This window comes from Phascolarctos cinereus, unplaced genomic scaffold (genome assembly GCF_003287225.1).
Source record: "Phascolarctos cinereus isolate Bilbo 61053 unplaced genomic scaffold, phaCin_HiC Scaffold_9;HRSCAF=440, whole genome shotgun sequence".
NCBI lineage: Eukaryota > Metazoa > Chordata > Mammalia > Diprotodontia > Phascolarctidae > Phascolarctos > Phascolarctos cinereus.
Genome location: NW_027556402.1, coordinates 8,275,842 through 8,297,677, shown reverse-complemented (window position 1 = coordinate 8,297,677; position 21,836 = coordinate 8,275,842). Strand labels below are relative to the sequence as shown.

At 39.6% G+C, this 21,836-nt stretch overlaps 1 protein-coding gene across 1 annotated transcript in view; it reads left to right on the top strand.

The window, feature by feature from the left end:
• Positions 1-5,066: 5,066 nt before the first annotated feature.
• QRFPR (pyroglutamylated RFamide peptide receptor) overlaps positions 5,067-21,836 on the top strand; it is a 78,571-nt gene continuing 61,801 nt past the window's right edge. Inside the window, exon 1 of the mRNA XM_021008356.2 lies at positions 5,067-6,287. Within this exon, the coding sequence (XP_020864015.1) occupies positions 5,948-6,287 (340 nt within the window). The 5' untranslated portion in view covers positions 5,067-5,947. The remainder of the gene's footprint in view (positions 6,288-21,836) is intronic.

The window sequence follows — 21,836 nt, the reverse complement described above, 5'->3', positions numbered from 1 at the left end:
TATTTCTTTCCAAAATGATTGGACAGCGGCAATAGTAGCAGCCTAATGTGCTTATTCTTCCACAGACTAGCTAGTGCTCAGGTTTGTCCATCTTTTATTTTTGATGGGTATAAAGTGATACCTATGAATTGCTGTAATTTGCATTTCTCTGCTCACAACAGATTTACACCCTTTAGAAAGTCATTGATAGCTTGTGTTTCTCCATTTCAAAACTGTCTAATCATAACTGTTTACTGCTTTTCAACTGGGGTAATAGCTTTTAACTATTTTTTATTCAGGAAAGCTGAGCTTCATCAGTAGCCAAAATAGGGCATGAAAACAATGAGACTTTGCAGTTGACTGATGCACACAATACAATCAGGAATACAGTCTAGATAGAGAGCTGACCTGGCCTTCTTTGCTTACATATTGTTTTGACTAAAATTCATTTGCAGACTAAGCCAGAAAGCTTCTTGGAAGTGCATTTGAGTCCCTAATCTTTAATTAAATTAAATCTGTAACAGAAGTCTTCTTCTGAGATACAGAAGTTGAAAAGGAAAGAGTATTTAAAGACTAATTATAAGGCATTCATTTAAGTCAAACTGTTTATTTATCATATTTATGAAAATGATGTCAGTTTTCTTAAAACTGCCATAATTACAAAGATAGTATGAAATAAATGTTGGGTCTTAGTTGTGTATGATCCCATGATTCTAGAAAATAAAATTGGGCTGGAAAAGGTAAAAAGGAGCAATTATATCATAAAATGGGGTGTGAAAGGAAGAACTAATACAGAGGAAGCAGGTGAGGGTATAGGGTTGGTACCGTTGGGTTGAAAAGAAAACAACGTATACATCTGGAAGGGTGTAGAAAACTGGGAGACAGAATGAAGAAAGGACTTTTAGAGTGGAATATGTATTATGATTTAGGGGGTGGGGGGAAAAGATGGGGAAGGGGCATTTTGGAAGGGTATATGGATTGAGATTGCTAGGGTGGGAGGAGGGATGGAGGAGGGAGTCTTGGAGGAGTGGGTGAAAAAAAGGAGTTGGAGGGTAGTGGGAGAAGATAAGGTAAAAATGATAGGGTAAAAAGAGAGTTTGAGAAGGGAAAGAGTGAGTAAAAATGAGATGGAGGGAAATTCAACAAGTTGTGGTATATAATTGTGTTTGAATACTACTGTGCTACTAGAAATGATGAGCTCAAAGAGCTTAGAAAAACATGGAAAGACTTGCATGAAAAAATGAAGAATGAAATGGGCAGAACCAAGAGAACATTGTATACAGTAACAGCAATATTGTATATTTTTATTAGTTTTTATATTTTATTTATTCATTTATTTAAGTCTCAGCAATATTATTTTAAGAATAACATTATCAAATAAGTCATTTTTACTATTATAAATACACAAAATAAAAATAAAGGACATATGAAGAAAGACGTTATTTGCATCCAGAGAAAGAACTGATAAATGGAAGTATGCATAGAATAATTACATAAGTGTATGTGTACATGTACACATATACCTACTTGTGTCTAATGGTGGCCATCTCTAGGTGGGTGGGGGCAGGGAGAGAAGAATGAAAAAGAAAGAAAAAAAGAAATTTACATGTTAACTTTGTTATATATTTCAAAAGAATAACAGTTTGTACAGTTTTGCAATTTCATGCACAATTACCTCTTTTAGTAAATTATGTTGTGGAATTACTCATTTTATTCCACAAATTAAAAATTAAATAAATTTAAACAACAATTTTGAGCAAATAAGTCATTTTTACTATTATAAATACACAAATTAACAATAAAGGACATATAAAAGATGCTATCTGTATCCAGAGAAAGAACTGATAAACAGAATTATGTATAGAATAATTTTACACATAATTTCCCATTTGTATCTAATAGTAACCATTTCTAGGGTGGGGGGAGGAGGGAAGAAAAAAAGAAATGTACATGATAACTTTATTATATATTTAAAAGGAATAACAAATTGTGCAAATAGATTTGCAGTTTCATGTAAAATCATCTTTTTTATTATACTATGTTAAGGAAACACTTGCTTTATTCCATAAATTAAAAATAAAATAAATTTTAAAGAAAAGAGCTAACTTTAAGCTGGGGATCACTTTGCTGGGATTTTGTTAGCTGGATGCAGTGGCCTTGAATGAAGCCTCCCCGTAACAGTGAGAGATCCTAATTTGTATATCCTAGCAGACTGACACTGAGTGGCAGTCTGAAGAGATAAGGCCAGAAGATAGTAGAAGGAAGTAAAACCCAACAGAGATTACATACTTAGCAGGTACTTGAGCAATGCCTTACACAGAGCAGCATGTATCAGCAATCCAGTGTGCCCATTGAGGGTAGGACCACAGATGTTCAAGAACCAATAGGAAGATGCAGCCTTAGGGACAATGTGTAGCAATTTTAATGACGGAGAGATATGTGTGGACATCTGTAGAGCCCAGTAGAATTAAAAATCCAGAAGAAAAGTCACAATCATTGATGAGAAGGCCCAATAAGAGTATCACCAAGTCAAAACCAGAAGATATCAAGGATAATGTAGTGTTCCAGGTATGAGTTGCCTCTCTGCCCCCCACACCTCATGTGTGATCCCTTTGCATGCTTTCTATTCCCCCGGCCCTCATGTATTTGTGGGAGATTGTGCCCTAGGTTTATGGGGGAATCTTTTATTGAAAATCTTACTACGCTATTTCACGAAATCCTTTTGCTTTGAATGAATTGTTGTATACCAGACCTGACTCAGGCCAACAAAGTGACTCAGGTTTGGCACTGGAATGAATAAAGTGAGAGAGTCTTAGGCCATATTATAGGTTTAAAAAAAATAAGCATAGAAAGAATATTCAGCAAGGAGACAGCACTGATTCACTTGAGTGCCATTTACCTGTTGGCATACTGGTAAAGCTGGAGGGAAGATGTTGTGACTTCTCATAGGCTGGCATTTATACTCAGTCAACCAGAAAGCTAACTTAGTCACCTAGACTAAGTATTGTAAGTTTTCAAGGAGAGTTTCACTATTTATTTAGAGGAAAACAAGCCCAGCCTACATGGAAGAGACACTGGTATATATTAGTCACACTAATTATACCCTCTGGTTGACTAGAGAAAAAATAAATATATGAATGAACAATCTCATTGAGTGCATGTAGATCCATGAAGAACCTTAAACCTCAGGTAGCTATTCTAGGGGAGGTCTAGAATATGGGGATATCTCAGTTGCTAGATTTCAATTACCTATAGATTTTGAATTTCATACTTTTATTAGATGTATTTAATAAAAGGATTATCTTCCAAGCTATATCTTTTTTGATTCTGACTATTGTGTTTTTATTTGTGCAAAACCTTAAAAATTTTTCATAGGAATAATATTTTGTTCTTTAATATTTCTTTATGTGGCAGTTGTTCAAACATTTCTTCCTCTGAATAGAGTTGTTATCGAAATAACCTTCAATTTTCCTCTTTGTAAAAAAAATGTGGCTCTTTATATTTAGATCATTTATCCATTTGGAATTGCTTAGGGTATTTGTGTGAATAATGCATTTCCCTCAAACTACCTTTTCATTTTCCCAGCAGTTTTCATTAAATAAATATTTACCCCTGTAATTTTCATTCTTATATTTATTGAGCCATTCATTGTTCAATAAATATTTTTGCTCATAAATCTAATAATCCATTACACTGATCTCCTTTTCTATTATTTCCTCAGTACTAAGTAGCTTAGAAATGATAACTTCACGATCTGGAAAAACCAGCCTCCCAGAAAAGTTTATGAAAGCACTCCAGAGTTGTTTTCTTCCCTTGAATCTCCAAAATTGAGTGTGAATTCATTGAGAACCTCCCATTTCTCAGTGCTGTGGAAATGACACATTGCCCTACCAGGCAAGATTCTTCCCCAAGCTACCTAGATGATTGTCTAAAAAAAAAATTAAAAAGACATCACCGTAAGTACTCTTTTTTCATTCCCATCCCCAGTTTAAACTTATCAAAGTGGTGATCTAAGGCTCTCTCAAATTTGCTATGGGTTGCAAGCTCTGACTATCCTACTGAGACAGGCTTTCAGACCAGTGAAGAACCTTGTGTGTGTCAATCACCAGAGGAGAGTCATAGCCGAGTCCTCTGGCATTGTTTCAGCACTAGAAGTTTGCTACTAGCCAATAATATATGTGTGTGTGTGTGCACCCGCCAGCCATAACTCTTCATGGCAGGGAAGGCTAGGGGACAGGGGACTGTTCTTGGAGCAAAAAAGTGCCCTTTGTATGTATGCAGGAACTGTGTAACCTCGGCCAAGTAGTTCTTTCTATGCGACTCAATCCAATAGCAAATTGTATATGATAGATTTGCAGCTTCATGTGCATTTTTTATGTTATGTTATGTAAATGCTTGTTTTATACCATAAATTAAAAATGAAAGAAAAAATCTACTACATAGAACTTATTGGAACAGGACACTGCAGTTAGAATCAAGATGACTTGGGTTCAAATTCTATCTCAAAAACTGATTAGCTGAAAAAAAATTAAAAACTGATTAGCTGTGTGACCCTAGGCAAGTCATTTAACGTCTCTGTGCTTCAGTTTCCTCAATCGTAAAAGGAGAGTGTTGAACTCCATGGCCTCTAAGATCTCTTCCAGTTCTAAATATATGATTCTGTGGTCACAAGTTGGTGGAGACTAGTGTTTTGTTTTGTTCTGAATTATTCGTTTAGGAGGAATAGAAGAAAGTTCCCAGCTGAGGAAATCACAAATATACAGAGAAAAACTCTGGATGTGGGGCTGAGGACTCAATCTGGATTGAATTTCCACTTTTGGACAAATCCCTTTTCCAGTCTGTGCCTCAATTTCTTCACCACTAAAATAAGGAATTTGAATGACAGAAGCCGATCCCAAGCAAAGCCAGAGGACGCCTACAATCAGGGTGAGGGTGAGTCTGAGTGAAGTGGGCAATCCAGGCGGACTGGGCTTGCAGGTGCGGGAGTAGCTGGCGCGTCGTGCATTCTGATTGGACGGCGGCCAAGATTAAAGCCCACCCCCGCCCCGCCCTCTCGTGACTTGGGAGCCCAGAAGCAGGTGCTCAGGGCGAGTGGTCTTCCTTGCGCTCCTGCAACTTCCTTCTCTTGGGCGTCTTGGTTCTGTACGGAGGGGCATAGCAGCCCCATCCCAGAAGCTGAGAAGGAAGTGAAGCTGAACCCGGGCTGGGAGGCCGGCGGTGCAGCTTTTTCTCCTCGAGAGCAGGGTTGAGTCCCGCAGAGCCTTTCTCCGGTTTCCTTCGCAGCTCCTAGACCCTCCCGCAGGAGAGAAGTTTCTGTGAGCTTGAAAATCTTCTTGGTCTTTCCTTGCAACCCTCCAAACTGGCTCTCTCTTCGTTTGGGGGCATCCCCCTTTTCTTTTTTCTTTCCATTTCCCTCAGTCTTCTGAGGTGAATCGAGAAAGAGCTGGATTTGGAGAATCCAGAGTCTAGTCGAGTTACCTCGGACAAGTCACCTGACTTCTTTGTACTTCAGTTTCCTTATGTGTCAAATGACAGGGTTGGACTACACCTCTGAGGTCCCTTCCAGCTTTGACTGTTCAGTACTATTCTAGGTGAGGACTTGCTCCGGTCCTCTTGCTCCCTCAGTAAGGTGAGCAGCGGGGCTCAGACCACGGACCAGGAGTCGAGCAGAGAGCGGGAATCGCGCCCTGGAGGTCAGGCCCCAGCTTCTAGGAGGGCAGTGGAAGCTCTCCTGTTTCTTTGGAATACTTCAGGTCCTCACGGCCTCCTCACGGGCTTCCCAGCTTTCCCCTTGCAGACCCTTGCAGACACACCAGCCCACTCCACCACGCTCCCCGCGCTCCTACTTCGCCCGGCTGACCTCAGCTGCTGGGACCCTGGACAGCTCTTGGAGTCTTGGCTGCGGTGACAGGGCTGCAGTCTAGGTACCTACTTCCTTAGTTCAGTGTTGTTCTGTTCAGTGCGCTTCATGCAGTCCGTCAACATCACCCCGGAGCAGTTAGCCCGGCTCCTGCGGGAGCACAACATGAGCCGCGAGCACTTCATCTCTCTGTACCGGCTGCGGCCCCTCGTCTACAGTCCCGAGCTGCCAGGCGCCGCCAAGCTAGCCTTCGTGCTCACCTCCGTGCTCATCTTCATCTTGGCGCTTTTCGGCAATGGCCTGGTGCTGTATGTGGTGACCAGGAGCAAGGCTATGCGGAAGGTCACCAACATCTTCATCGGTTCCCTGGCACTCAGCGACTTGCTCGTTACCTTCTTCTGCATCCCAGTCACCATGCTCCAGAACATCTCTAGCGACTGGCTAGGTGGTAAGCATGACCCTGTGCTTTACTTTCTCCTCTCCTCCCCGCCACTAAAGCCACCACTATCGCCCTCCTCCTCCCCTTTTCTTATTCTTAACCAGGAATTCCCAGATCTTTTCCTCCTTTTTCTCTTTCTTGGGGACTTTTCTGCTGTTTTTAGAATTTCATTTTCACCTCTCCATATTTGGATAGGTTTTCACTTCTACTGGCAGGTTCACCTCCCCATTACGGTGACTCTCTCATTTCTGTAGCGTTTTAAGGCTTGCAAAGTACTTTCGTCTTGATGTTGAGGAGACACGAATGAAGGTTTATTACCTCATTCTTTGGAGGAGGACGCTGAGAGCTGCAGCGATTCTTTTTAGATTACATCTTTGCTAAGTGTTTTCAGTTGGTTTGGAGCCCAGATCTCCTGACTCTGAGTCCAATAGGTCTATCCACTACAATGGGCTTCCATGCTTCCCCATGCACTAGTGGAGAAGGGCTAACCAAAAACCAGGCAGGAGAAATATGGCCAGATTACTTCCCTCACTTTTTTTTTTTAGTTATATCTTAGCTAACTAGGTAGGGAAAAAGAGCCTAGAATTTGCATCTAGTACTTAGGTTAATGAAATTCAAAGTTGACAGATGGTAGAGATTTTCTAGCCCAATCCTCTTATTTTCCAGTGGAAGAAACTAAGGCCAAGAGGAGTTAAGTGACTTGCTCAAGATCAGATAAAGTCAGTAAAGATGAAGGGCCAAGATTTGAATCCAGGTCATTTGATTCTAAATGCAATGTGTTTCCTACTACATCAGGCCACCTCCCAACAGATGTGCTCAAGAAGAAAGCCATCTAGCTCAACTTTTTAGGGACAGAGATAATGTTAGAGGGTAGGAAGACCTTTGGGGTACACTGAGTTAGGGACTCCTGGGAAAGACTGGGAAAAGAAAGGAAGCTAATGGGCCTCAGATGGGATGCACATTGTTAAGCTGCAGCCCACTCATTTTTGAGAATAAACACTTTGTCCCTTTTGGAACCAAAATGGACCAGTGCTAGGCAGGAAATTAGTGTAAATAAGCTGCCAATATATTAATAGGCTTGATGGAGAAAAGGCTTTAGCCATTCCTGCCCAGAGAGAAGTCTTATGTTTGCTGCCCAGTTGGTAACCTTTGATTTCTGTCCATATAAATGCTTCATTTCCATGTGACTCCATTGGACTGGAGCCTGTGCCACCTAACCAATGTGCTTAAAGCTTTGTTTACTTTCTCTTCTAGGACTGCAAGGTTTTCCAGACCTCATTACTCACTTGGCCCCACAGTGAGAGCACAAACTGAGGCTGCAGGGATGATTGGCTTTCTTTAGATATTGTGAGAGAATTATTCTATGTGGGGTTTGTAACAAGCAATGTTTTTCAACTAACACAATGAATGAAAAGAGCCAGGCTGTGAGTCAAACCATTGAAGCACATCAAGAAATGTCACCTTCCCTCACTCTCCAGAGTTTGTCTTGTTATTCGTAGTGCCTTCCATAGTGCCTGGTAGACTTAGTGAATGCTTGCAGAATTGGGTTATTAATCTATTCTTCATGTGACTGCCACAAGATTGATTGGAAAAATATCACCCAGATTTTTTTAAAAAAAAGGAGAGGGGAGGTATAGATGGATGGTCTCTGGAAAAATACTAGAACAGATGAAGTAGTGGTTTGTAAGCTCCTTAGGGAAACAGTGGTCATGCTGCTAGCATGAATGGACTCATTAAAACACAGGGCATGTTAGACTATTTTTTAAAAAAAAATAGTCAAGGAAGAAAGATCAGAACAATGCCAAATGTCTTGTATACATGGATCTTAGCAAAGTATTTGACAGTCTGCCCCTAGCAGATAAGGTTAAGGAATGAAGGCTGGATGATGCAACAGTTAGGTGGGTTTAGAACTATTTGAATGACCAGACCCGAAGAGTAGAGGTCAGTGGATTGATGCCAACTTGGGAAGAAGTTTATAGTAGAGTGCACCAGGACTGTCCTTGGCTCTGTTTTGTCCCATACCTTTATGGATGAAGACACATTTCCAGATGAAAAAAAAAAAAGAAGCCAATATATCAGTTGATAGAATCTGGATAACCTGGAGACCAGAGTGCAGAAACTGATGGAATCACAAAAGTTAAAGTTAAAAAGGAACTTATTAGGGGCCATCTAGATCAAACCCCTCATTTTGTAGATAAGGGGACTGATGAGAGGAGAAATGACTTAACCAAGGTCATATAGGCAGTAAGTGGTATTGCTAGGATTTGAATACAAATCGTCTTACTCCAAATACAATGTTTTTGTCATTATTCCATGCTGTAATATGAAATGAATGTGTTCAAACTGTGAGAAGGGGAATGAAACCAGATTAAGTGTGATGAACAGGTGGAAGTAGATGAATTATAAGTCAAGGTGAAGATTAAGAATAATTTTGGGAGGATTAAGATGGAGATGGCAGGATAGAGAACTACAATCAGAACACTTTCAGAGTTCAAGACCAGGGAGACAGGTAGCCAGTTAGCATGCAGTGAAAATGAGAGCATACAACTGTATGGCTTCTGAGATCCCTTCTAGCTCTAAATGTGTATTTTTCAACTGTTATGTTTGATGGTAATGTCTAAGATATGACAATTATCTGATCTACCAAGTTTGCCAAATAAAGAAATGAGCTTAGTTTAGCATGACTTATTAATGAAACCATATTGACTTATAGGTGCAACTAGGTTGCACAGTGATTAGAGTGCTGGGCCTGGAGTCAGGAAGACTCATCTTCCTGAATTCAAATTTGGCCTCAGTCACTTACTAGCTATGTGACCCTGGGCAAGTCACTTATTGCTATTTGCCTCAGTTCCCTCATCTGTAAAATGAACTGAAGAAGGAAATGCTAAACCACTTCAGTATCTTTGCAGCACAACTGGCCCATCTCCAGTTCCGCAGCATAACTGTCATTCTCCAGGATTCCTTAAGTAGAAGCATGGAGACTGTCCCTGTTAAGAGCAGATTTGCTATTCAATTCATGAAGCTAAGGTACATGAAGATTGAGATCTCAGGAGTTAAGGAGGTGAATTAAGTCCTCAAGTGTGAGGGTAGGGATTGGCATGTCAGTCAAGCAGTCAAGAAGCATTAGTTACGTGCTTGCTGTGTGCCAGGCAGTGTGCCACATACACTACAGTGTAATGAGTGAGGTGTAGAAGTCCTCAAGAAAGGAGCAGGAATGACTTGAATGTTGGGAGACAAAAGAAACAATGGTCTCGATAGAGTGATGAACTTAGAAGGGGAGGTTTCTGACTGATGGTGGCAGAGGAAGGGTATCCAGGAGCAAGGAATATGTCTGCTTCTTGTCTTGGCCCACTGTTTAAAAGAGCACAATAGCTAGTAAGAGGGTGGCCATGAATTGGTGTCTCCTAGGGGGCATGAATATTCATTTCCATAAATACTTGATGATATGAAGGGTGTTGGATGAAGAAAGATTGAACTTTTAAAAAGAGATAGAATGAAGGGCCCTCTGTTAATAGGTTGTTCAGAGAACAAAATGAAATGAAAAAGAAGATATAGACTGTGTAGGAATAGACTGAGGTAGATACAGATAAAATGAAGAAAGAGATCTTGGGGGGGGGGAAGAATTTTGACCTCACCATTGGGAGATTGAATCACAGAAATGAAGGTGAGCGTTTGGTTAATGTTTGCCAGCCCTAAGGCAGGAAGGGGCTGAGATACTGAGGCTCCCATCTCTAGTGTTCTGTGATGAATGAGCGCAGCATCAATCTGGGGAAGTGGCACATGCTTCCAATGACTGCTACTCCAAACATGGGGGAAATGGGTGTGTGGGTGGTAGGGAGTTCTGTCTGGTGCCTTAGTCAGTAAGTACTTGGTCTTCTGGTCCATCAGGTCAGACTGAACTCTAACTGGAAGACTACTTCATACTTAAATTGTAGGGGACAAGATCTTCTCAGGGGGTACCCTGCATGTGGAGCACATGACTTGATCAAGATTGTCACATAGCTAGCAACTCAGCTTTCAGAGACTGAGTCCCTGGAAGGCTGGCCCTGTGGCACTTTCAATGCTCTTGAGACCAGGGATCGCTGATGGATCTGCTCTGGTTTGCTTATGGTTGTCAGTCCCATTTAGTGCAGTATCTCTGGATCCCTGAAGCTCAAGATCTCTTAAGGTAGGCAACTGGGTGGTACAGTGAATAGAGTGCTGGACTTGGAGTTCAGAAGACCTGAGTTTGAATCCTGCCACTTACTAGTTGTATGACCCTGGACACCTCACCTCGCATCTGTCAGCCTTTGTTCCTTTATGTGTAAAATGTCAATAATAATACAACCTATCTCACATGGTTATGTAGATTAAATAAGATTTGTAAAGTGCTTCGCAAACCTCAAATCATTATGCTAGTTATTATTATCATCATTATCATTCTCTCTATTCAGAGACCCAATTGGCAGTGGCTACATCATTGGCATGAGCACCCTGACTGTGGTGTTTGGGTTCTCATTAGTAAAAGTGGTTGAAAGGAAGCCAGATTTGCCTAGTACAAGACACCATCATCTATACTCACCATTTATACATCCGAACCCCCTTATTGAGTACATTGAAGAGGGAATTCATGCCTGAAGAAGTGGTTGGACTAGATGTTCTTGGAGGCCTTTTACAGACCTGAGACTATTAATCATAGAGTAAGGATAGAAACATCAACCACGTATCCTCCCTGCAACCTATTGAGGTAGATAAGGTAGATGATATCCATTATAGGCATGAGAAAGTTGAGGCTCAGAGAGGTTGTGTCTCGATCAAGATTGTCACATGGCCTGGAACTCAGTATCTGGGTGCCTCTGAATCACAGGAATGCTTGGTAGGAGTATGGCAGGTGCTGGGACCAGAATCCTGGGCTTCCAGTTGTCAAGTCTGTGCTCTCTCCATTACACTTAATCAACCCATCCTTCAGAGTATGTTGGATTTTGGAAAAAGCCAAGAATCATTCACCATCAAGTCTGTTGAGTAGTGTGGGTACAAAGTGTAAGTGATATAATTTTTGGTAAAAAAAAGAAGCTACTGGGATTGCTTTTCTTCTATAACTTGAAATTGGGTTCTGTAGGCGATTTCAAAAGAAGTTCCAAAATTACTCAAGTAATGGCTACATCATTGGCATGAGCACCCTGTCTCCCAAAGCGGTTACTCTGAAGAGTATATCCCTCCCAGGATCATAGTTTTATATGTGCCAGGGACTTCAGAACACATTTAGTCTGAGCCTCTCATTTTCTTCATGAGAAAATTGAGGTCTACAGATATAAAGTGACTTGTCTAAGGTGACATAACTTGTAAGCAGTAGAGCTATAAATTGAATTGAAGCTTTCTGAAGCTCTTATGTGTTCCTTAAAAAAGACAACCCCCCCAAATAAATCATCAGCATTTCTAAATATTACTAACAAAGCCCAACAGCAAGAGATAGAAAGTTACAGTAGACATTATAAAATATTTGGGAGCCTACCTGCCAAAACAAACTCAGGAACTCTATGAACACAATTACAAAACACTTCAAACAAATAAAGCCAGATCTAAATAACTGGGAAAATAGCAGTTGCTTCTGGGTAGGCCAAGCTAATATAATAAAAATGACAATTCTACCTAAATTGATTTACTTATTCAGTGCCATACCAATCAAACTACCAAAAATTTTTCTATAGAGCTAGGAAAAACAGTAACAAAATTCATCTGGAAGGACAAAAGGTCCAGAATTTCAAGGGAACTAATGAAAAGAAATGCAAGGGAAGGTGGCCACCAACTCCAAAGAGCCCTATTCCATGCGAGTAGGACCTTTTACACCTATTGGTGACCACAAGCCACAACACAGCTACAGCCCACCAGTAAGCTAAGTAAGGTGGCACAACTTGAGCTTTGCCCCATCTCTGAGCCAATTAAGCCAATCTGTCACATTTGCCCCAATCCTTGGAGAAGATGGGTCCCATTACATACCTATGATATCTCCACCTAAGAGAAAGGAGGTGTTTCCTTTTTAATACTCAGGAGCCAAGCCTGGTCATTGCATTGACCTGAGTTCTGATGACTTTTGGTGTTCTCTTAGTTTCTTTTGTTGCTGTCATCAGTGTAATCTCTGTAATGACACAGAGCATGATGTCAGTTCTCCTGATTCTACTTTCTTAGCTCATCATGAGTTCTTTTGAGCCTTCTGAAGTTTCTCTGAATTCTTCATTTTTGTTTTCTCTCACAGCACAATCACATTCTATTGCATTCACATAATATAGTTTGATCAACCATTTTCCAATTGATGGGAACTTGTTTCCAACATTTTGCTACCACTAATATGCTGCTGTGGATATTTTGGTATATATAGGGCTATTATCTCTGCCATTGATTTTCTTGGTATGTAATCACAGCAGTGCAACTGCTAGTTCATTCAGTATGAATAGTTTAGTGATTTTTTTCCATTCCATTCTAAATTCTTCTCCAAAACAGTTGAACTAACTCACAGCATACCAGTTTTCATGACTTCTCATAGACCTTTCAATCTTGAGTGTTTTAATCTTTCATAACTTTTGTAGTTTTGTAATGTGAGATGATAACTTAGAATTTATTTAAATGGGAATTTCTTTTATAAGTGATTTGGAACTTTCCCCCCATGATTGTCAATAATGTCCATTTCTTCTGAAAATTATTTGTTCCTATCTTTTGGCCACTTATTTGTTAAGAAATGACTCCTGATTTTAGAGAATTGTGTTAATTCCCCACAGATTTTGGATGTTGGTCGGGTAGCATTTATTAATCACTTATTATATGCAAGGCACTGTATTGGCTAAAAATATAGCTCTTCCCTAGCCCCAGACCCAGCAAAGAATTCACATTCTAATGGGGGAGAGAACATCTATGTAATTATGTATGTGCAAGATATATATGGAATAGATTGAAGGTAACCTTATAGAGGGGTGTACTAAAGTATGGGAATGGAAAAGGTCTCCACTGGAATGTAGGATTTGATCTGAGTCCTCAAGAAAGACAGTTAAGCTAGGAGGAAGAGGTGAGGAGAAGAGAATTTCAAGCAAACAGGAAAGCCACCAAAAAGAAATAAAAACAATTGATTGAGTGTTGCATATAAGGAACAGCAGTAGGCCAGTGTAGCTGAATCATGGAGTCTCTGGAGTGTTTAGAGGAGAGTAAATGATTGAGAAGGACAGGTAGAAAGGCACCAATTTGTAATACCAAAGAGCAGACCTTATATTTGAGCAGTGAACTGTTAGGGAGCCATTGGCATTTGAGCAGGAAGGGACATATCTGTATTTTAGGAAAATCTCTTCAGCAGATGGATTGGGGTGGGGTGATCATTGCAATAGGAAGACCATTTAGAAGGCTGTTGCAATAGTCCAGGCAAGAGGTGATGAGCTTGAAACTGAAATGGCAAGCCTGAGTCCAGGGAGGATGGCAGTACCTTTCACAGTAATAGGAAAGTGGAAGAAAGTTTGGAAGGAATTATGCTTTAGTCATACTGAATTTGAGATGCTTAAGGAACATCTAATTTGAGACATTCAAAAGGTAGTTGTTGATGCAAGAATGGGGCTCAGGAGAGATACCAGGGCTGGCTATATAGATCTGGGAATCGTTTGCAGAGAGATGATAATTAAACCAGTGGGAGTGAATAAATGGAAGATAATGTACAGAGAAAAGAGAATAGGTACCAGGACAATGCCTTGGACTCACAATTAATGTACTTGATATAGATGAAGATCTATCAAAACAAAATGAAAAAGTGGTAAACAGACATGTTGAAGAACTAAAAGGAAGCAATGTCCCACAAACCTAGAGAAGAGAGATTCTCAGAGAAGGTGATCAACATTGTCAGCAGTTACAGAAAGGTCCAGGATGATGGAAACTGAGATAAGGCAATTAAGAGATGATTAGTAACCTTACAGAGAGTAGTTTTGATTGAAATGTGAGGTTGTAAGCCATTTGGCAGTGGATTTAGAAGAGAGCGAGAGGAAAGGAAGTGTGGGCACCTAATGCAGATAGATTTCTCAAGGAGTTTAATTGAGAAGGGTATTAGGGTTCTGCTTGGCTCAAGCTGGTATCTTGTTCAAGTTCCATGTGGGAATGAAATGAGGCTCTTGTAGGTCACTCAACAGTTAACAAAAAGAGGTTTACTTAGGCATAGCACAGAAAAGATATTCAACAAGGATACTGTAGTGCTTAATTGGGTAGATGTGCGTCCTCTTCACCTCCATATGGAAACATCTCTGATTAGTAGGGCCAGACTCATATGCTCTTGGAAAATATGCTGATTATGAAGGACTCTGACTTCATGTTGGTTGGACTTTTTATGCCCTTAGATGATCACAAAACCACATTAATATGACCAGATGCTCCCAGGAAGCTGCATCAAGGGAGCCATAGCTTTAACCTTAGTCTTCTGGGTCAATTAGGTCCCCAGGATAAGTATGTCTTCTTTCAATAAAAAACTAGCTTAATCCATGTTGGAGAGAGGAAGAACTCTGGTAGATAGAGGTCTTATCACAAAGTGGAAGACAGATATAAGTGATAGTTAGCAGGGAACCTCTGCCTAAGTGAGTATAGGATGAGAGAAGTATGGACATGTTTGTAAGAAGTAGGGAAGTAGCCTGTAGATAGGGAAGTTGGAATGTTAGAGAGAGAATGAGGATGATAGTGAAGGCCAAATGCTGGAGAAGATGGTAGGGGAGAGGATCAAAAGTACATATACGGGCAGCTAGGTGGCATAGTAAATAGAGCACTGGCCCTGGAGTCAGGAAGACCTGAGTTCAAATCCAGCCTCAGACACAAAACATTTGCTAGCTGTATGACTCTGAGCAAATCACTTAACCCCAGTTGCCTCACAAAAAAAAAGAGAATGTATAAAAGGGATTGGACAAAAGTCCAATCTGGTGTTAGAGGGAAAAAAAGTCGCTCCAAAGTCACCAATTTCCTTATTGTTCTAGGGGCATGGGTATTGTTTCTCATCTAGATATGGATTTTCCCTCTAATAATAGCTATGAAATAGATAACTTTTCAACCTCCTCCTTAAAAAAAAAGCATTATGACCTTTATACTTACCCATCTGCAACTTATTGTTGCATGTGGGATAAGATGCTGGTACAAACCAGCTTTATGTCAAAGTTCTTTATAGTCTTCCCACTATTTTTTTTTCAAATCAAGAGATCTTTCCAGTAGTTTGTGTTCTAGGTTTTTTGAACAATGTACTCCTGTATTCCTTTGCCTCTGGGTCCTTTTCTCTAGTAAATTACACCAACCTGCTTTTATAGATATTTTTTCCCTTACCTCACAAGTCTCGATGATTACTATTAATTGTATGTCCCTTTCATTCCTATTTTTTTTTATTATATCTCTTGAAATTTTGTTTTCTCAAAATTAATTTTGTAATCTCTTGGTAGTTTGATTTGTATAGCACTGAATCTATAGATTATTTTATCCAATTCAATGCAGTCACTATTTTTTGAATTTTATTCCAAGTTCTAATAATTATGCTAAGTTATAGACCTACAAAGTTAAAATTAAATATTCCTGCCTTATGGAGTATTCCTGACTATTGGACTGAAAAAAATGTATATATAGAGCAGTAGAAATACATATGAAACAGAAGAAATAGTAAGTTTACTAGTGAGGAAAGTTCCGTAACAACTGGGTGCATCAGAAGAGGCTTCCTATGGAAAATACCACCTGAGCTTTACATTGTCATTTTTATTCTATTGGCAGGACCTATCCATGAACACTGAATATCTCTCTGATTATTTAGGTCTCCCTTTGTTTCTGTAAAGACCATTTTAAAGTTGTATTTATGTAAGTCTCTTGTATGTCTTAGTACTTTTTTTAGTATGTGTGGCAGAACCTATGATTTCATCTGTGTGGGAAACTATCATTGCAAATACTGACATCGCTACAGCTAATTAGTCACTGAGCTGTAACTTATAGTCTATAGTATAGTTTATGGTTTCTTAGGTCCCTGAGGGTTTAGGAAACTATGCTATCATCACACAGATAGTATGTATCAGAAGCCTTCCTAACTCCAATACCAGCCCTTTATTTAATATATTATGGTTGTCTTTCTGTATAAACTGCCAAACTAATTAATCAAGTTAATTAACATTAACTGCCAAATATTTTATATATTTTGTGGTGATTTTAAATGGGACTTTCTTTTCTATCTTCTTTCTCAGGTTTTGCAACATGCAGAAATGCCTTTGTGATTTTTAAATGTATGGTTATTAAAAATGGAAGCTCTCCTTATATAATTTCCTTCTAGTTTTCTAATATGTAAAAATGCTTTTGTGATTCGTTGTGACTTTTGTTTTTTATTTTGTTTTGCTGCTTTAATGAAGGCATTCTTCATCTTGATTAGTCCCTTCAAATAGGATTTTCTAAGAATGCCATCGTAAGTAAACAGGAGCAATTTGATCTCTTCTGGAACAATGTTTTATTCCTTTAATTTCTTGCTCTTTTTTTATATCAAGAATTAGCATTCATAGTGTTTTGCTAAATAACAGTGGAGAAAGGGGGTATTCTGGAGTCATCAAATAAGCATTTGTCAAATGCTTAATATATGGCAGACATTATGTTAAGTGTTGGAATGTAAAACAAGGTAAAAATAATTCCTGCTCTCAAGAACCTCCCATTCTAAAGAGGCAGAAAATATGCAAATAACCATGTACATACAAGAGATATACAGCATAGATGAGAGGTAGTCTCGGAAAGAAGGCTCTAGCAGTGGTATTGGAGGAAGAAGGGCTGAGAAAGGCCTCTTACAACAAGTGGGGCTTGAACTGAGTTAGGAGGCAGAGGTGAGGAGAAAGAACATTCCAGACATGGGGCAGAGCCAGTAGAAAAAGTCTGGAGATGGGAGATGGAGTGTTATATATGAAGAACAGCAACTAAGTCAGTGTAGCTCTATCTTGAGTATGTAGAGGGGAGTAAGGTATAATACAACTGGAAATGCAGGAAGGAGCCATATTGTGAAAGGACTGAAATCCTAAACAAGTGATTTTATATGTTATCCTGGAGGCAATAGTTATCAATTAGAACTTAGAGAGTAGGCTGAGGTGACATGGTTCAATTTGTGCTCTAGAAAAAATTACTTTGGCAGGTGGGTGGAGGTTGGATAAGTGTAGCCTAAGATTTCCGACATGAAGACAAATTGGAAGGCTGTTGTAATACTCCAAGACAGAGGTGATAAAGGCTTGTGCAAGGGTTATAGTTGTGTGAATGGAGGGATGTTGTGAAGGGAGGACGAGAAGATTTGATAAAATATTGGATCTGGGCAGTGAGTGTGAATAAAGGGTCAAGAACAACACTGACATCGCAAAGCTTACTGATTGGGATAATGTAACAATAGACTATTTGATAGTAATAGAAAAATTTGGAAGAGAGGAAGGCTTGGAACGAAAGATAATTGGTTCTTTTTTGATATGCTGAATTTGATATTCCTACAGAACATCTAATTTAAGACGTCTGGAAAGCAGTAGGTGACACAGAAATGGAGCTCAGAAGAGAGACTATGGCTAGATATGTACAACTGAGACTCATCTCTATGAAGATGAGAATTTAACCCTTCGAACATACATACATGTGTATCTAAAATACGTACAACATACACACATATATGCATATACATACATACACACATCTATATATGTGTGTATATATATATATATATATATATGTATATACATACATACATACACACACACACATTCACATATATGTATGAAAAGAGAAAAGTGCCAAGAACAGATCTTTGAGAGGACACTCAAAGTTAAAATGTATGACCTAGATGAAAATCCAGCAAAGGAGATTGAGAAGCAATGGTCAGACAAGCAGGTAGAGGAGAACCAGGAGAGAGTAGCATCATGAAAATATAGAAAGAAGATAGCATTCAGGAGGAGACAGTGATTGACAGTGTCAGGGGCTGCAGAGGTCAAGGCTATTATTTTTGACAATTAAGTAATTGATAACTTTGGATAGAGCAGTTTCAGTTGAATTATGATGTTGGAAGCAAGAACTTTTTATGTTCCTATGTCTATTCTTTCCCATTTACTGTTTCTTGTATGGCAATGGTTGGTATGTCCTCCATTCTTTGGGTTTCTTTTTTCACTTTCCTTTATTTCATAAAGACCATTTCAGATTTTGTTATAATTGCTCTTAATTGCCTCATAGCATTATGTTACAGTACTATTTTCATTCACTGTATAAATTCCTAGCTTGTTAAAACTGGAAGAGATATTAGAAATCATATACTCCACCCTTTCTTTTTACAGAAAAGGAAACCAAGGCCATAGAGTGGTAATAATTTGTATAGCTTGACATATCTGTACATATTTTTCCCTAATGACCTAGCTCTATCCTCTAATAGGTCTCTCAAAGAATGGACACCCTAGTTTCCAGGTACTCTGTGAGTCTATATCCCCTACAATAATAGCACACTAGCACTCCATCACCCTCCATGAGATTACCTTTAATAACCTAAAGACACACTCAACTCACAGCAAAAGCATTTTAATGCAATGGATTAGAAAGAAAAAATAGCAACAAATCACTCCTCTAATAAACTTGTGGTGCTATCTCCCACAAATGCCCAACATCAGTGGAAAGGAGTGACAACACATGGAGAAGCAACATATGCCTTCAAAACTGCAGAGCCTCTGCTGTCTTCTGGTGATGTCATTCCACTGTTCTCCCCAAGCACTTTCTCTGCTCATCCCTGCATAATGCTGGTCAGTAGGATGTTGCACCACCAAATGCTGCTCCACTGAATGTATTATCTTTATCAGGCTCTACTCTGCTGGAGGTCCTCTGCCAGATGTCTGTCTCTATAATTTCTCTTTGACTCTGACTTCTGATTTTGCTGGCTTTTTCATTCTCATTGGAAGAATGGGATCCTTCATGATTTTTTTAGCTTAAAGTCAATAGACTTTTTCTTGCCATGAATCTTTAGAAAAGGAATAAATCCTTTTCCTGGATGGCAAGAAGCCTACTTTTAGGTTTTCCTTCTTGTTCTCTACAGTCTTGGCTACAACTTGTATCCCCAACCAGAAATTCTCACACCAGGAATGTAAGTTCATTAGAACAAAGAATAGGATCCCTTCTAGCTAGCTAATGTCCTCAGACTTAATCTTGTCTTTTGGACTCCCTCCCTCCTTTATTCTGTGCACTTGTGTACCTTTGCTGAGCACCTCACTCTAGCTTGTGATGACCAGGTCCTTCTAGTGCCTTCCCTATACACAGCTTGTTGGTACATCGTTGTTTGTAGGTTGTCTCTCCTGTTAGATTGGGAGCTTCTCAAGGACAGAGATTGTCTGTTACCTTTCTTTGTATCCCCTGTGCTTAATACACTTCCTGGCATATCGTATGTCCTTAATCAATGCTTATTGGCTGACTGACCATTCTAGAGACATTTCATTTTTTTTCATCACTAAGGGGCAGGCCATCAGTGAGGTAATGGATATTTGCTCAGTAACCACTAAGGAGCTCTATTTAAGGCTCAGAGTTCCCTAGTTTTCCTGCTTGAGCTTTTTCCAAATCAATGAAGTAGCCAAGTACAAGCCAAGACCAGGCACTAAGGGCCCTACTTAGCTTCATTCTTGGCCTTTTTAGAGAAAAATAATTCATCCATAGCCTAAATATGCTTTGGAGGCACACCTTTGCATGTATTTAGACCCAATTTGTGATAATTTACAAGCATTTTCCTTCTTTTCTCCACTCTTTACCTCTATTTCCTTCCCATTTCTTTGGTCCCTTTCCTTGCAATATTTTCCCCAGGCTTATTGAGATGTCATTTTTCAATGTTTCTATGAATAAAGGGATTCATGAGCTCTAGTACTCAATGAGACCTAGTTGCTAAGTGAGACAGCATTAAGAAGAATATATTTCATTTCTACTAAGATAACTGGAAGGGAGCTCAGGGGCACTAGGTGGTTCAATGGATAAAGTGCTGAAGACTTGGGTTTAAGTCCCAACTGAAACTTTCTAATTGTGTGACTCTGGGAAAGTCACTTAACATCTCTCTGCCTCAGTTTCCTTATCTATAAAATAAAGATCACAACACTACCTACCTTCAAGGTTGTTATGAAGATCAAATTGGTAACCTTTGTGAAGTGTTTCATAGACCTTAAATGTCAGGTAGACGTCTCTGCACATGTTCTGTTCGGAGGCTTCATCCCAGCACAGAGATACGCTGGATTTTCAAAGGTACATTGGCACCGTGTGCCACAGGAATCCTTTCCCTTCCCCTTCCCCTCTTAATTCTTGTGTTTCCCACCTTTTAATTGCTCCCTATCTCTCCTGTTTGTAAGTTGCTTGTATGTATTAGTGTGCTTACTTTGTTCCTACTAGGTGCTGAGCTCCCTGAAAGTAGGCACTGCTTTTTCCCCTGTATTTCACCAGCATAGTATCTGGTGCATAGTAGGTGCTTAACAAATGCTTGTTGACTGACTAATGGATTGGTAGACTTCACACAGCAATGTAATACAAGTTATGTCAGGTTTTACCAAACTAGAAATGTTTCAAGTATGGCTCCAATAATGCATCACAAGACCATAAATTCAAAACTGAAACTACTTTTGGAAGTTATTAGTTAAAACTCTTTACTCAAAAAAATGAAAAAACTGAGGGGCAGCTAGGTGGCACAGTGGACAGAGCACCAGCCCTGAAGTCAGGAGGACCTGAGTTCAAATCAAGCCTCAGACCAAACACTCAACACTTACTAGCTGTGTGACCCTGGGCAAGTCACTTAACCCCAATTGCCTAAAACAAAAAAAAATGAGGAAACTGAGGCCTAGAGAGATGAACTACCAACCGAGGTCACGCAGGTAGTTCATGGCAAAGTGATGATTGGATCTTTTGATTCTCAGCCTAGGTCTCTTTTCTTGGCATCATAATATTTCCCTTGTGTGCCGGATCAGTCGTCAGCCTACCTAAGTTTGCAGATGGACAGCCACAGTATCTTATAGAAACCACCCATTTAGATGTCGAGGTGATGCATTTGGCACAGGTATAGGGAGAAGGAGGACAGCAGTGAAATCCTAGTTTCATGAGGGAATGTGTCAGGAAAGTAACTGTTGATTGTATCTCATCTGAAATAAAAAAGGAATTGCTCCAAATTTATATTTGTAAGAATATTGACAGATAATTGCACCCTAAGAATCTCATTTCCCCTTAAAGCTTAAAAGAATCAAGGGACCACATTCAGTAGCCTTAAGCTTTATTTGAGAAAATCAATTCTACTTCTTCTGAAAATCTGGATTTCATTCCTCTGTGTATCCTTATTATTATTTTGAAATTTGCACATAGTTAATGTTGATCCAAAGGGTACTTTTTGTTATCGAATCAAGAAAACGTGGAAGGCTGCCTAACAACTCAGTGGTGTCCTGATCTAAGAAGGTAACAATAGGTAAGGGGCCTGGCTACTGCAGTAACTGTCTCTATGACACAGAATCCAGATGCGGCTGATAACCGTGGCCTCTTTCACTTTTCCTCTCCATTTGAGCGATGGGAGAACACATGGGGTTCTCACTTGAAGTCATG